The following is a 14,948-nucleotide window of genomic DNA, read 5'->3' on the forward strand; positions in this document are numbered from 1 at the left end:
CAACTTACTGTCAAATAGTTCAGGTAGAGAGAGATAGAGAGGGGAGAGAGTATTCCGTTGTATATATGTACCACATTTATTTCTTTTAAAAAATATTTTTATTGATTTTTAGAGAGGAAGGGAGAGGGAGATAGACAGGGGGGATATCGACTGGCTCCCTCCTGCAAGCCCCCAACCCGGGCATGTGCCCTGACCCCTTGGTGCATGGGACCACACTCAACCAATTGAGCCACTTGGGTGAGGGCCAGGTGTTTATATTATCATTGACATTTTCTCCTATGTTTCTTAATATTTTTGTCCCTTTTAAAAAACTAGCTTTGCTGTGGTATAATGAACATATTGTACAACTCATCCTGAATATCTTTTCAGATCTGCTTAAATAGTGCTGTTTGTAAGGAGTTTTTAAAAACTAACTTTATTAGGCTACTAGAGGCCCGATGCACAAAATTCATGCAAGGGGCTCGGCCCTCACAGCAAAAGGTCGTCCGGAAGGACGTCCAGAAGGGTGTTCGGCTGTCTAGTCTAATTAGCATATTATGCTATATTATTAAAATATAGATAATTTATACACGATAACATTCACATATTTTAATTAAAGAGGTTTTTTTTTACTTTGGACACATTATTCCCCATGTAACCACCACTGCAGTTCAGATACAAGATGTAGAACCTTTCCATTTCTTCAGAAAGTTCCCTCTGTCCCGTTGTTGATGCGTTCACCCGCTGGTGCACATGGTCCCAGGTGGAGAGCAGAGTGGGGTGCTTGCGGGGTGAGCATAGTGGTGGAGGGCGTGGGGGGGTGAGGATGGTGGCTGGTGTTGAGGTGACGCAGAACAGGCTCCTCATGGCTCCCTGAGGCTCCCCCGCAGCTGGGACTTGGCAGTTCTGTGTTTCTGAGTCAGGCCCAGACGTTGGGCGTTTCTGAATCTTTTCTTTCTTTCTTCTTTGGGCCTTAATGGGTTCGGAGTTTGGAGCATGTGTAGTCTTAGAATGTGCTTCTCAGCTTGTTTCCATGGTGGGAGATAAAGGAACCTGCTAAGTTCTAGCTGGGCTAATAAGCAAATGAAGAGAGACAGATGAACAGGGAAATCAACATTTTAATACCTGTGCACAGGGAATTCACATAAACATGAACATTTCGACGACAGGCAACATTGGGCATGTATGACCTTCTGGACAAAGGAGAGAAAGGGCTTGGGCGGGGTCTTAGGTTTCAGACGTGAGAGCAGGCAGTGTAGCTGTAGTTGAGGAATTGCTGAGCACACAGGGCAGGCACCTCAGAAACAACAGGACACGGGTATCTAGTTCAGAGGCCTCTGCCTGGCGCCCTCCCATTTACCATATTGACTCAAATTAGGTAAGGCGAGCATCCCAAGATTCCTTTCCTGGAGCGGGTCTTTCCATCTCAGCCTCTTAGGCAGGAAGAGAGAGCGTCAAAGGTCCTTCCTGAGTCTTTTGTTTCTTAATAACCAGTTTGAAATCAGTATCCCAAAAGTCAAAACTTTGGTCCCCTTCATCACTAGCAAGGGAGGAAATTACGTTTAGTTCAATGATGTTCTGGGCAGATTTACGTCTTCTGTCTACACAGGCCTCTTCGGTGGGGTAGCTGGAGGCGGTTTATCAGGCACGGCTGCCCCGATGCCCTATTAAACAGCAACCCCACGGGCTTGTAAAATGTCAGCATTCTATCATCATCTAAAGCAGTGGTTCTCAACCTGTGGGTCGCGACCCCTTTGGGGGTTGAACAACCCTTTCACAGGGGTCACCTAAGACCATCGGAAAACACATATATAATTACATATTGTGTTTGTGATTAATCACTATGCTTTAATTATGTTCAATTTGTAGCAATGAAATTGGGGGTCACCACAACATGAGGAACTGTATGAAAGGGTTGCGGCAGTAGGAAGGTTGAGAACCACTGATCTAAAGGGACAATTGATTTCCCTAAAATGCCTGTTTTGGAAAAGAATAAGGTTTCAAGAGGTAGGCTCAGTGCCGGTTGATGTTTGGTAAGGCTTTGTTCACTCATCACTCCTATACTGACCAAATGGGAAACAAAGTTTATATTTGTGCTCGCCCAATGGGGGCCCAGAACATTTAGCCTCCTCTGCCTGCCATTTTTTTCTGGTTTTGTAACTTTTGTTATTCTGCTGTGCATTTCTGAAGGTGGAATGGGAACTCATCGTGCAAGCAGGTGTGGAAGAGGGGGGCTCGGGCTGTGCAGCACTCAGACGTGGGTGTGAACCGTCACTACCTGCATTTAGAACCTCTTTCTCCTAATCGGAACTAAGAGAACTGCCTTAAGTATTTTTAAAAAAAAAATTTTTTTTTTTTATTGATTTTAGAGAGGAAGGGAGAGGGAGAGAGAGATAGAAACATCAATGATCAGAGAGAATCATTGATTAGCTGCCTCCTACACGCCTCACACTGGGGATCAAGCCCACAACTGGGGCATATGCCTTGACTGGGAATCGAACTGTGACCTCCTGGTTCATAGGTGGATGCTCAACCACTGAGCCATACCAGCCGGCCGGGCCACCTTAAATATTTTTGATGAGGGTTACATTATATCATGTGTGCCTAGAACATAGTCAGCATGCTAGACATTGCATTAGTATAAAAATTTTTCTCTACTTCTACCTTTTTGTCCAGGTGTTCTCTTTTACAGAGTTTTATTTTTCTCTCTTTGTGGTTGAAATGATAATTTATTAAAATGTATTCATCTGTTTAAAGCCTTGGTTCCTTTTCTCTCTTTTTGCAGGCACATCGCAGAGGCATCCCTTCGTCCTTCATGAACACCTGCGTGGTAGACAGGTGACTGCCCTTCGCCCCATGCTGCTCTAGGCGCCCCGACGTGAGCTGTCCAGGGAAAGGATGGATTCCAAAGATGAGAGCTCACACGTGTGGCCCGCGGCTGCAGAACACGAAGAGAGCGCCGCACAGGTGAGAGGGGTCTCCAGCGTGGGGACATGTGCTCACAGCCAAATAGCAGCTTCCAAACAGTAGTGAGTAGTCGGGAGGGAGCCGACCTGCAGAACCGGAGGTGAGGGACCCGCAGTGTGTTCCCATGCGATGCAGAGGGACTGAACTTCCAACCCTGTGGCTTCTCTGCTTTCCCCAGCTCACGTCACAGTCTGTCTCACTCCTCCATGTTCTTTTGTTATTGGTGCTGAAAGTGTTTTTTTTTTTTAATTTATTTAATATATTTTTATTGATTTCAGAGAGGAAGGGAGAGGGAGAGACAGACAGAAACATCAATGATGAGAGAGAATCATTGATCGTCTGCCTCCTGCACGCCCCCACACTGGGGATCGAGCCTGCAACCTGGGAATGTGCCCTGACCAGGAATCAACCATGACCTCCTGGTTCATAGGTCGACACTCAATCACTGAGCACGCCGGCTGGGCGAAAGTGCGTTACTTTGATGTTATCTAGTATATGGTTTTGTTTTTTTTGCGAGTAATGAAGTTCAAGGTATGTCTACAAAGTGAGTGGCTTTTCTTTCTTTTCCAATGGGGAGTGTAAACCTCTGGTTGAAAGTTGTCCCGTTGAGTCAGTAGCTCTGGAGGTTAGTCACTTACACCAGTGCCGTGGTGATTGCGATCTCTGCCTTTGAAACCTCTGCCCTGGCAGCCGCCGGCTCTGGGCATGCTCCTTCCGGCAAAGCCAGGCCCTCTGCATGTTTGCTGTGCGCCGGGGAGCCAGCTTTTGTATGTGACCACAGTACAAAACTTAGTTTTTTCAGCATTATAGTAAATATGGAATTTTTATTTAATTTTTCACTGAATGACATGACCACAATAATATCAAAATGAGGATGTTAATTCAAACCTTTAGATGTACGCGTATAATTTAATTTAAACAATATAGTAAATATTACAGCGAATAAAATAGATCATCTGGTATGATTTAAATGTCTGAGTCTGAATACTTAAAAAAACGTTCCGGAGATGCTTCTAGCAGAGCCATCGAGAATGCTGTTTTGTTCTCATGGAAACCATTTTGAAGGTGCTTCAATGCAGCTATATATTACCATGTATTTTCTTTATAAACAGAAATGTAGTGTATTGAAGAACAGAGTAAAAGAAAATGTGGTTACGGCACTGTGTGGCCAGGGTCCCCACACGTGGGTCACCAGACAGCAGAGCTCACCTCCCGCACTGCGTCCTCTCCCCCAACCCTGCCTTCTCCCTGCTGGGGACTCGGGGTTAGCAGGACAGCGAGGGGAGGAGGAAATGTTTTTTGCTTTTTAAAGCACTGAAACCAGGGCAGGGTTTTGATGTAAATGGGCAAATCTAAAGTCACAAAATTATTTTGCAGCACTTAAATGTGCAGCACAAGTATCTTATAAGCCTAATTCTTCCAATATATAAACTGCACCTTCATGGACAAATTAAATTTATGTAGAAGCAGGACTGATCACTGAGTGTGAAAGTGGAAGTTTGCTTTCTTTCTGTGGTGCTGATTGCATTTGCTCTTTAGGTTTCTGGGGATGAAATTAGCTTATGTCATCTTTGGGTCCTATTGTTCTCCATCGGAGAAAAAGAGTTAGGTCCAAAGACAAGACAGTATAGGAGTAAGGATTCCAGCCTATGCTTGGTGTGCGTCATGGACTGTGAGTGATCAACTTTAGTATCAGCACATAAATTATTTCTCTCCCCAAAGTGTGCTTGGCCATCTGCTTCTGTACCTTCAATATCAGACTCAGGCGGCGTGCCAAACTCGAGCCTTCTAGAATTCAAAACCTCTGAAGCTGACTACTCAGAAAACATGTTAGGAAATTCAATTTCTGCTTTAGTTCTTGGTAGATGGAAAATTGTTTACCCTGTTGACAACTGAAAGAGTTGTCCAGAACCCCTTAAAAGTACTCGGTTAGAACTTTCTGTATGTTGATCTAGCGGGCAAGGAATTCTGGTACAGTCCTTGATTCAGCAAAAATTTACTGACGTGCCTCCAGTGCAGCCGTGGAGTGTGAAAGAATTCGGAGGAGAGAGGGTGACCTTATTTTAAAGTGTCTGCTGAAAGGCACGATTAGTTACAAAGTGGAGTTTTTATGATGTGTTAACAGCAATTGGCTTTTGAGTCTTGAATATATTTTTTTAACATTACAGAATAAGTTTTATTTTGGGAATGTTATTGACCTGCAGCCTCCAGCCTTACTTCCAGGATTAGTTAATTCCCCCCATAAGCTCCCGCAAAGAGATATCCGCATTGGATATTTGAGGCACAGGGGAATTTAAATCAGTGGCCTGATAGTGAGCAGTAGATCATGAGTGACGAGTTGGCCTGCCTCCCGGTCACTAACTCCGCAGAGGTGAGAATGTATCAATCCCCCTCTCTCGTGGGGGATATTTTAGGCTCGCAGCTGTGTACTCCGCTTGGTCTGCACGGATCTTTGTGAGACTGGTTTTGTGCTGCAGGGGTAGTTGCTACAGACGTGGCTGCTTTTTGCCCCAGGTACACTTTGTCCCAGACGCCGGAACTGTGGCTCAAATCGTCTACACCGATGACCAGGTTCGGCCGCCCCAGCAGGTGGTGTATACGACAGATGGTGCCTCCTACACGTCAGTGGACGGTCCCGAGCACACGCTGGTGTACATCCATCCCGTGGAAGCTGCGCAGGCACGTGAATGACTATTGTGTATCGTTTGTTTATTAATCCGTTGATTCACTCATGACTGCTGTTTACTCTCTGCCAGTCACCACGGTGGCTGTTGATACAGGAAATGTTCACATAAGATTTATGCTTTCAAGGAGTTTATAACCAGCTTGGCAGAGGAAGATACGATTTATTTATTTAACTTAAATGTAATGAGTTAGAAGAGTGATTTTCAGCCCTTTTCATTGCATGGTACTAATGTAAACTAATTACTAAAATTCGGCACACCAAAAAAAAATATTTTTTGCCAATCTGACCAAAAAATAGGTATATTTTTGATTGATTTACCAAAAAATAACAATAATATAATAATTACCCACCCTTTTTGTTCCAGAGTGACTTTTTAAAAAATCAGGTGCCTATACTTGTATATAAGGATTTCTGGCACAAAGAATTAACCAACCAGACATAACCTTATTATGCAACATATCCAGTAAGATGCAACTCTATTATATGACCTATATATTTATAGTTCAAGACAGGGCACCCACACCAGACAGCTATTGTGGTGTTTTCTGTTGTTATTTTTTAATTTGACAATCTAAGGGAAAAGAGGCCAGTAGCCCTGACTATGTAGTCAGGTATTGCACTTTTTTTTTTTTTTTTTAATTCTTGCGGCACATGGTTGAAAGCCGCTGAGTTAGAGCACTGGGCTTGTATCAGTTCTTCTCCCCAGTGATCCTGGACTAGATCAACATGTTACTTTTCCTAAGTATCAACAAGCAGGCCAAAAATGGCATTTAGTTCTGCATAGCTTAATCAAAGACGGGTCAGGGAAAACATACAGAGTTGTAGTTAAATGTATAAGCAAAGGTCCCACTAGCTTATTCACTGCTATTTATTAGTAATTCATTACCGATTTGCAGGACTGTCAGAGAGCGAAGGTAAAAGCTGTACAATTATAGGTTCTTTTTTTTTTTTTTTTTGCCAGTGACTTGGGGTATTAGTCTCCAAATGTATGACACAAATATTCCCCAATATAACTCTTTGTTTCTCTTGTTAGCACTTTTTTTACACTGGACAAAGCACTTTTAAACATATTAAAAAAATTAGGTTCCATGCTTTTATCGTAGGATCCTGGTAATAAAAATGTGCCCTTATATGTAATATTTAATCAGGAGACTCAAATCATTTCCAAGAAGAAATGGAGCCTACCTAATTGATACCTTTCAAATTGGTATAAACATGAAATTGCCAAACATGGAGATGATAGTTTTGGAATGCCTCTGCTTAGGCATAGTCCCCTAACTGTATTAAAATAAGATCACATAGTTAATGTAAAGACTGTTCTGTGTCCAGCTTTTAGTTTATTACCAAATGTCTGAATTCTTTTTTTTTCTTTATTGATTAAGGCATTACATATGTGTCCTCATCTCCCCATTGCCCCCCCCCCCGCAAGTCTGAATTCTGTTAATTTTTAATGTCAGATTTAAGAATCTGGCACTGGCTGAAACTCTCTTTTACATTCTTTTGCAATCGAAACGTAGCCATAGTTCTTATTCCCATGCGTTCGCTCAAGGCGTGGGCAAATTAAAGTCTTTTAAAGGTTTTAGGGGAAAGAATATTTTTCTGGACTGGAGGTTTTCTGTGGTGCCTGGGCTAAAATAATTTTGAAGATTTTTCTTCTGTAATCAGCTTTGCTGCATCATGACATAAATTATGTGTTTATGAGAACTTCCTTTTAAATTGTGATTTTACTGGCTTTTCTGAAAAAAAAAAATCTATGGAATATTAAATTGAGCTTATTTTTCTTCTGCTCTTCTGATAATGTGTGCATTTTATATTTGAAAGAGTTGCCATGGCTGCATGTGCAGTACTCGTCTATATTTTTGTGTATGTTTATCATTTTCATTTAATTGTAGGTCTACTCCTTGTGGTTCACAGTGTAAGTGTGAGCGAATGCACCCCCGTTCATGGCGTGTCTTTTATGTTTTCATGACAGGCCTTTTAAATTAGCCGTGACATTCAGCCTCAAGAGAGGCTTTGCTGACGAGTAAAATGTTGAAGTATGTTAGCCAGTTGAGATGGTTAGCCTACACAGCCTCTGTGGTGCCATCTGAATGAAAGGCTTTAGCTAAATGTAAGATTGCTATCGTTATCTTCTTTATTAATGAAGGATTATTACTAGCTATATGGGAGTTAACTCTCCCACGAATTGGTGCTTAGCAATAGGATAATTTTTTCTGTGTAGGCGAGCTGTCTAAAGATCTATTGATAAGTTTGTTGTTGTTTTTGTTTTTGTCTAGACTCTGTTTACAGACCCCAGCCAGGTCGCTTATGTCCAACAGGATGCTACAACTCAGCAGGTAATGAGTTCCTTTTTGCCTCTTTGTTGTTGGGGATAATATTACGAATGTTACCATTCCCTGGAATGTTCCCCAACCCTCTGTACTGCGTATTCTCTTGAATGTGTGCTTCTCATATAGGAAAGTAAAGTTGATGGCAGCCTTCATCATTCTAGCTTCTGAAAAACTGAGATTCTTTTTGGTTACCCTTTAAAACATTTCTTTCCTTTCATCCATATTTCTAATATAGCCTTTTTGACTTTGAGGGATTTCCTTGTTCTCCTCCAGATTGTGAAAGTAATAAAGAAGGTACAGGAGCTAGATGTTGTCAGTCTTATTCCAAATAGTTTTATTTTCATGTCAGGTAGTATGATTAACTTAGCCACACCACTGAGTGTCTCGAGTGATTATTAAGTACATTCTCAATTGGTAAGCACTTTCTGCTTTTGAACTTAAAAAAATATATATATTTGTTTTTATTTATTTCAGAGAGAGGAAGGGAAAGGGAGAGAAAGAAACATCAATGATGAGAGAAAATCACCTATCAGATGCCTCCTGCACTCGCCCTACTGGGGATCAAGCCCAAAACCCAGGCATGTGCCCCAACCAGAATTGAACTGTGACCTCCTGGGTTGGGGGCTCGATCCCTAGTGGGGGCCATGCAGGAGGCAGCTGATTGATGATCCTCTCTCATCATTGATGTTTCTATCTCTCTCTCCCTCTCCCTTCCTCTCTGAAATCAATAAAAATATATTTAAAATATTTTTTAATAGGAAAACAAGTATAATAGATTGAAATACATTAAATATGTTTAAAACCCATAAGCTCATACCGATATTAAAAGCAATAACTCACTGGTCACTTTTTGAGGATGCTAAGGGACCACTACATTCATTCTTCAGGAAACTGGTAAATGACCAGAAAGAATACGGCCTTTCTCCCCTGAATGTACTCAGGTAAACAATTACTTGATGAGGGAAATATCTTTTTAGAAGCATTCCAACTAATAAATAAAGAGGGGAGGCCTGGCTTAGAATATCACCATTTTTCATCTTTAATGAAATATGGACCTAGGCAGTGATCATTAACAATAGTCTGAAACCATCAGGAAAAAGCTGACGAGGCACCTTATAACGGATGGATCAACCTGACCCTCTGAACATTGTTAATATCATGAAAAAGAGAGAACCATTCATTATAGGCCTCCTGCTGTTGTGTACCTTCTACTTCATTTCATATGAAGTATTCCTCTCCCCAAATTGAGCCTGAATCTGATTGAGTCTCTGGGTTCTGCTACCAGCTTGTAGGAAGCCTGATAGACAAACTAGAACAAGTTCAGAGACACACAAGGCTGTAGTCAGCAAAGTCCATTCTGTGGGAAATGGTCAGGCAAAAGGCCTACTTTCTTCCACATATAAATTGCAAAGGAAAAGAAGAGGAATGGGGATTTACAGATTAAAGGAGACTTTGGACAAACCAGTTGTAAAAAAAAAAGAAAAAATGAGACCACTGGGGAAATCCTAACATTAAGTGGCTATTTGATGATATTAAGGAATGATTAACTTTTTAGATATGCTAATATATCAAATTAAAAGTTATTTTTCTGTAGGCTTATCTACAGAACTATTTACAGATGAAAATGAACAATGCCCGAGGTTTGCTTCCAAATAATCTAGTGAGGGAGAAAATGCGTGGGAGAGTAGTTGAAATAAGGTTAGCTGTGAGTTGATACTTGAAGCCGAGTGATGGGTGTGTGAGGTGTATTATACTATTCTCTCTATTTGACATATGTTTAAAATTTTTCACTATAAGTGGGAAAGTTATTTTGACAAGATGCCCTAAACAGCTTTTCAGAAGGTGAAAAAATTTACATTCCTACCAACAATATATGAGAATGCCCATTACCACACACCCTTCCGTTCTTTTAATATTTTGCCAATCTGATATGCAAAATGGTATTCTGTTGTTTTACTATTAAGTCATATTTTAATTAGAAATGGTGTTGCCATTTGCACCTCAAAGGGCCCTTCATCTTCTTCAATCTCCAGAAACAATCTGTTTCATGTTCTGTACAAAAGGAAGGCTGGGCTCAGATAGCTCTGTGAACAGTGACATCACAAGGAAGTGTAACCGTGGGCTTAGCATCTTTCTTTATTACAGCTTCCTTTCAACCCTCACGGTTTTTATTCCTGGCTATAACACCTCATTGATTGTCAGCTTATTCTGTGACCTGGATACATTCTGGATAGAGAGTTGGATGAGCATTTAACACAGACGATAAAAGCTTCCCCCTCCCCGCTCCCCCTTAGCAAAAAGGTTCCTATTTTCAGTGGTGGCAAAACCCATTTGAAGCCTTTTTCTTTCTTTTTAAAAAAAAATTTTTTTTTATTGATTTCAGAGAGGAAGGGAGAGAGATAGATAGAAACATCAATGATGAGAATCATTGATTGGCTGCCTCCTGCACGCCCCCTACTGGGGGGGTGGAAATCGAGCCCCCAACCCAGGCATGTGCCCTTGGCCAGAATCGAACCTGGGACCCTTTAGTCCGCAGGCCGACGCTCTATCCACTGAGCCAAACCGGCTAGGGCAGAAGCCTTTTTCACATGTGTCTTCCCTACCTGCTAAGCAAGGCACCCGCGGTCTCCAGACCTGGAAGCACAGTCTCTTCTTTGTTTCTGAAAATGAGTATGTGTGACTCCCCACACGCTGAGGAGGAAATATGCTGCTGATCATGGGTCTCGGGAGGGACCTGAAGCATTCTGTTGCGTTTGCTGCTGTCCAGTGTGGCTTCCTATTTCACTCCTCCCATAAATTGCCTCCTGAAACGCATTACATAGTTTCAGAGGTAATTACAGAGCGAGGCATTAAGTGGGACGGAGAAGGTGCACCAATAAGTTTAACAAATTCTTTTTCCTCCTACCTCCCGTGTTTTATTGTGGGTGACAAAATGCACAGGATTAAAGTACTTTTGTGTTGAATTCTCTTCCTGTGAGTATAATTGCCACTCGACCTTGCCGCCTGGCTATTGTCTCCGGAGCAGGGGTGGGTGCCTTGAGGCTCTGGGGTTCAAGGTGTATGTGAGGCTCACCTCCGCGGTTGCTCCTTAGGGGCCATTGTCATGTAGCGGAAAAAGCAGAATCAGAATCTGAATTTTATCTCTGCCACTTAGGAGCGATGTAGTAATGTTACCTGGCCTCAAAGGAATTTAAAAATATGCCTCGCTCCCAGTAAGTGTCAGTTGAATTTGAATTAGTTTTTGAAAAATATGTTGTTTTTTAAAATTGATTTCAGAGAGAGGAAGGGAGAGGGAGAGAGAGATAGAAACATCAATGATGAGAATCATTGATCAGCTGCCTCCTGCACGGCCCCTGCTGGGGATTGAGCCCACAACCCGGCATGTGCAGAATTGAACAGTGACCTCCTGGTTCCTAGGTCAACACTCAACCACTGGCCAGGCTGGATTTGAATCATTAATTGAACAAATTTATAATGCATGCCTACTGTGTGTTGAGGTCTATGCTTTCTGGAAATAGACAGTGTGTCCCTAGCAATGATTGTCATGGACCCTTCTCATCCCTTTTCAGCAGTAGTTTGCACGATTCTGCTGTGCGTTCAACCTCTGCTTCAACATCAGCCTTTCCAGATAATGCTGAAGTGTTGGGCCTTTTCTTTGCCACAGTCTTTTAGGGGAGCTCAGCGCGGGGGAGGAGAAGGTTGCTGGTACTATTTTAATGTCAGCTTTCTCAGCAGTGGCGAGAAGCCAGCGGTAACCTTGCCCAACCACAGTCTTTCTAGCAGCATCTGCGGGGGAAATACATCTCCGCTCCGCTGGAACGCCTCTGAATTGCTGAATTCATTCTTTGAGGTTGGCTCTGCAGAGATATAAAGAATTTATGAGGAGCAGAGGTGGATATATGCTTTGGTTTGTTCAGTGTGTGATAACATTCATCACTAACACAGGCATAAAATTTAAGTGCTTAGAATAAAGGGCGACATTGAAACTGTGCTCTGAGATAACAAGTGGGGACGCAGCAGCTTTGCTGGAGGATCAGGGGCGGCTGCGAGGGGAGGTGGCAAACGCAGTCCTGCTGCCAGACAGGAGTCCCTGGTCTTTTTCTTGTTCAGGCTTCACTCGGCGGGTATTTCCTTCTGCTTTTATGGAAGCCGAAGCTGAAGCAGCCCCTAGCATGCTGTCCTCCCACGTAAAGCTTCTAGAAGGCCCTGAGCTGCAGAGGTGGGATGCCATGTAGGAGTCGGGGCTCCTGGGTTGCAGGCATGCATGTTAAAACAGGCTCGCACTGTTGGAGGTAACTGATTTTTATCTGCTTTCTGGAGCCTGAGCATTTTATTTTATTTTTTACTTTTTAAAATATTTTTGTTGATTTCAGAGAGGAAGGGAGAAGGAGAGAGAGATCTAAACATCAGTGATGCGACAGGCATACCAATCAGTTGCCTGCTGCACATCCCCTACTGGGCATCAAGCCTGCACCCCGGGCATGTGCCCTCACTGGGAACCGAACCTGGGACCTCTTGGTCCATGGGATGATGCTCAATCCACTGAGCTACACTGGCTGGGCGAGCCTGAGTATTTTAAACGTTGGACAATGATCTTTTAAAAAAATAAATAAATTAATTATTTTTTTCTTTATTGATTAAGGTATTACATATGTGTCCTTATTCCCCCATTGCTCCCCCAACCCCCTCCACTCGTGCCCTCACCCCCCTCCCTAGTGTCTGTGTCCATTGGTTATGCTTATATGTATGTATACAAGACCTTTGGTTGATCTCTCCCCCTCCCCCCCACCCTCCCTTGCCTTCCCTGTGAGGTTTGACTGCCATAGCGTCAGGCTCTGTAAACACTCGCAGAACTTCCTCGTTATAGAGTTTAGGAAGCTCTTGGACTTGGTGCACAACTAACCCACTACAGGTGTTTCTGTGACCAGCAGCCCAGTTCCTTTAGGTTCCTACAGGGACTCGTGTCATTTCCCAAGGGGCCGATATATTTTCACAAAGTAATCCTCATTGAACATAGAATGTTCAGCAGTCTTTTACATATAATGTTATCTCAGTCCTTACAGAATTTTTGATAATAATATATTATTATTAATGTTAAGCACTTACTAAATGCCAGACACTTTACTACTACCCTCATATACATTGTTTCATTTAGTCCTCACAACCTATTGGTGTAGGTTTATTGCTGTGTCCATTTGACAGATAAGGAAGCTGAGGTTCAGAGTAGTTTGTTACCTTGCCAAGTAGGGGGCCAGGATTTTAATCCACATCTGACGCCAAAGCCCATGCGCTCTGCTTCCATGAGAGGCAGTTGGAGAGTCAAGGTGGACTCACAGGAAAACGCTTAGCATTGAAAAGCAGGTGGTGTTTGGCAGTGGCTACGAAGCTATGGGGCTTGCCAATGTGTGAGAGGTCAGAATCTAGCTTCTAAAAGATCTTGGCAGACTGGAAGGACAGAGCAAGCAATAAAAGGAAATGGACTGGAAAGAAATGCAGAATCCTCTCATTTGAGTGAAAATCAGCTGTTTAAGTTCTGAGGAGGAGAGAAGTGGATTAATAGCTCTCTGAGAGGGAAGAGGGGCCTGGGCATTTAATGATCTGCAAATGCGAGATGGGTCAGCCGGGGAACAGAGGCCGTCATAAATGCTAATGCTACATTCAGACAGATATGGAATCCACCGGGGAGCCCATGAAGACAGCAGGATGAAGAGGGGCTGGAAGTTCGGCCATGTAAATGGATTAGAGGTTTTGGTCTTGACGTCGTTGAAGAACTGTCTTCAGGTGTCTGGAGAGGGAAGATGTAGGGCCCGTCCAATGCATGGGAGATACGGACAGGGACATCTCCACGCCACAGAGACCATCACTGAACTCTCCAGTGGGGTCCGGCTGCTCTGGGAGGTGCTGACTAGGGAGCAGGGGCTGGGTGACGTGGATGGGATTCTGTGCCTCCAGGTGCACAGGTCAGAGCAGAGAAGTCAGGGAGGGCTAGAGCGTCAGGATGGGTCATGGAGAAACTGGAAGGTGATGTCTGCTTTAGAAGATTGGTGCGGGAAGAGCATTCTAGGTGAGGAAAACGCCAGGTGGGGAGATAAAGAAAAAGGGAGTAGACATAAAAAAAGACCTTCCTGTATTTATTTACTTATATTTTTGTTAACCCTCACCCGAGGATATTTTCCCATTGATTTTTTAAAGAGAATGGGAGGGAGGGGGAGAAACAGAGAGAGAAACATTGATGTGAGAGAGACACATCGATGGGTTGCCTTCCACAGAATCCCGGGCTGGGGATTGAGCCTGCAATTGAGGTTCGTGCCCTTGACCGGAATGGAACCCAGGACCCTTCTGTCCGAGGACCCGTGCTCTATCCACTGAGCCAAACCAGCTAGGGTCTTGCTGTATTTATTAAATTGTAAGGGCACATGGCTTGAGTGTAACTTAGGGTTAATTGGGACTAGTTGGGCAGGAGAAATAAGATTGGGTAAAAGGAATCTGGGTGGTCTGTAACCCATGGCACTCATTTAGGTGAGAAAACTCTCTGAGGGACCTTTTATGTTCTGCCAGCAGATTTGGTAAGGTGGCCTTAACCCAGTACATGACCCAAACCTCCCCTTATTTGCAAAAGACCGATTTCAGCACGCTGAAACACATAGACACCACTTTCATTCTTAAGACCTCAGCCTCTCTGAGGGGTAGAGGGAGAGCTGCTCACCATGGAATTTTACCAACTGCAGGTTGCACCATGTGCTTAGTTTGAGAAGTGAGTGGTGGAAGGTAGGTAAAATCATTGCCTACAGTGCTGTGGCCACCCTGAAGAGGCAGGAGGGACCCCCACCCAAAACTGAGTTCAGAGGTCGAGACTGATGATACCACACGCACACCACAAGGCTATGAAAAGGTCTGCTGCTCACATCCCTGCAGTCCCAGGGGAGGCAGGGCAGGCCTCTCCAGCAGGTTGGAAATGGCTGGAGGGAGTAAGGAATGGCTCAGGG

General features: G+C 43.4%; 1 protein-coding gene across 5 annotated transcripts in view; it reads left to right on the forward strand.

Moving 5' to 3' along the window:
* Nucleotides 1-14,948, forward strand: part of PRDM10 (PR/SET domain 10) — a 75,126-nt gene that overhangs the window by 25,589 nt on the left and 34,589 nt on the right. For all 5 annotated transcript variants that reach the window (XM_036354074.1, XM_036354070.1, XM_036354073.1 and 2 more), the window contains exons 2-4: nucleotides 2,765-2,946; nucleotides 5,461-5,625; nucleotides 7,909-7,968. In XM_036354074.1, coding sequence (XP_036209967.1) covers nucleotides 2,878-2,946; nucleotides 5,461-5,625; nucleotides 7,909-7,968 — 294 coding nt within the window. In that variant the 5' untranslated portion in view covers nucleotides 2,765-2,877. The remainder of the gene's footprint in view (nucleotides 1-2,764; nucleotides 2,947-5,460; nucleotides 5,626-7,908; nucleotides 7,969-14,948) is intronic.

This window comes from Myotis myotis, unplaced genomic scaffold, assembly GCF_014108235.1.
Source record: "Myotis myotis isolate mMyoMyo1 unplaced genomic scaffold, mMyoMyo1.p scaffold_m19_p_20, whole genome shotgun sequence".
NCBI lineage: Eukaryota > Metazoa > Chordata > Mammalia > Chiroptera > Vespertilionidae > Myotis > Myotis myotis.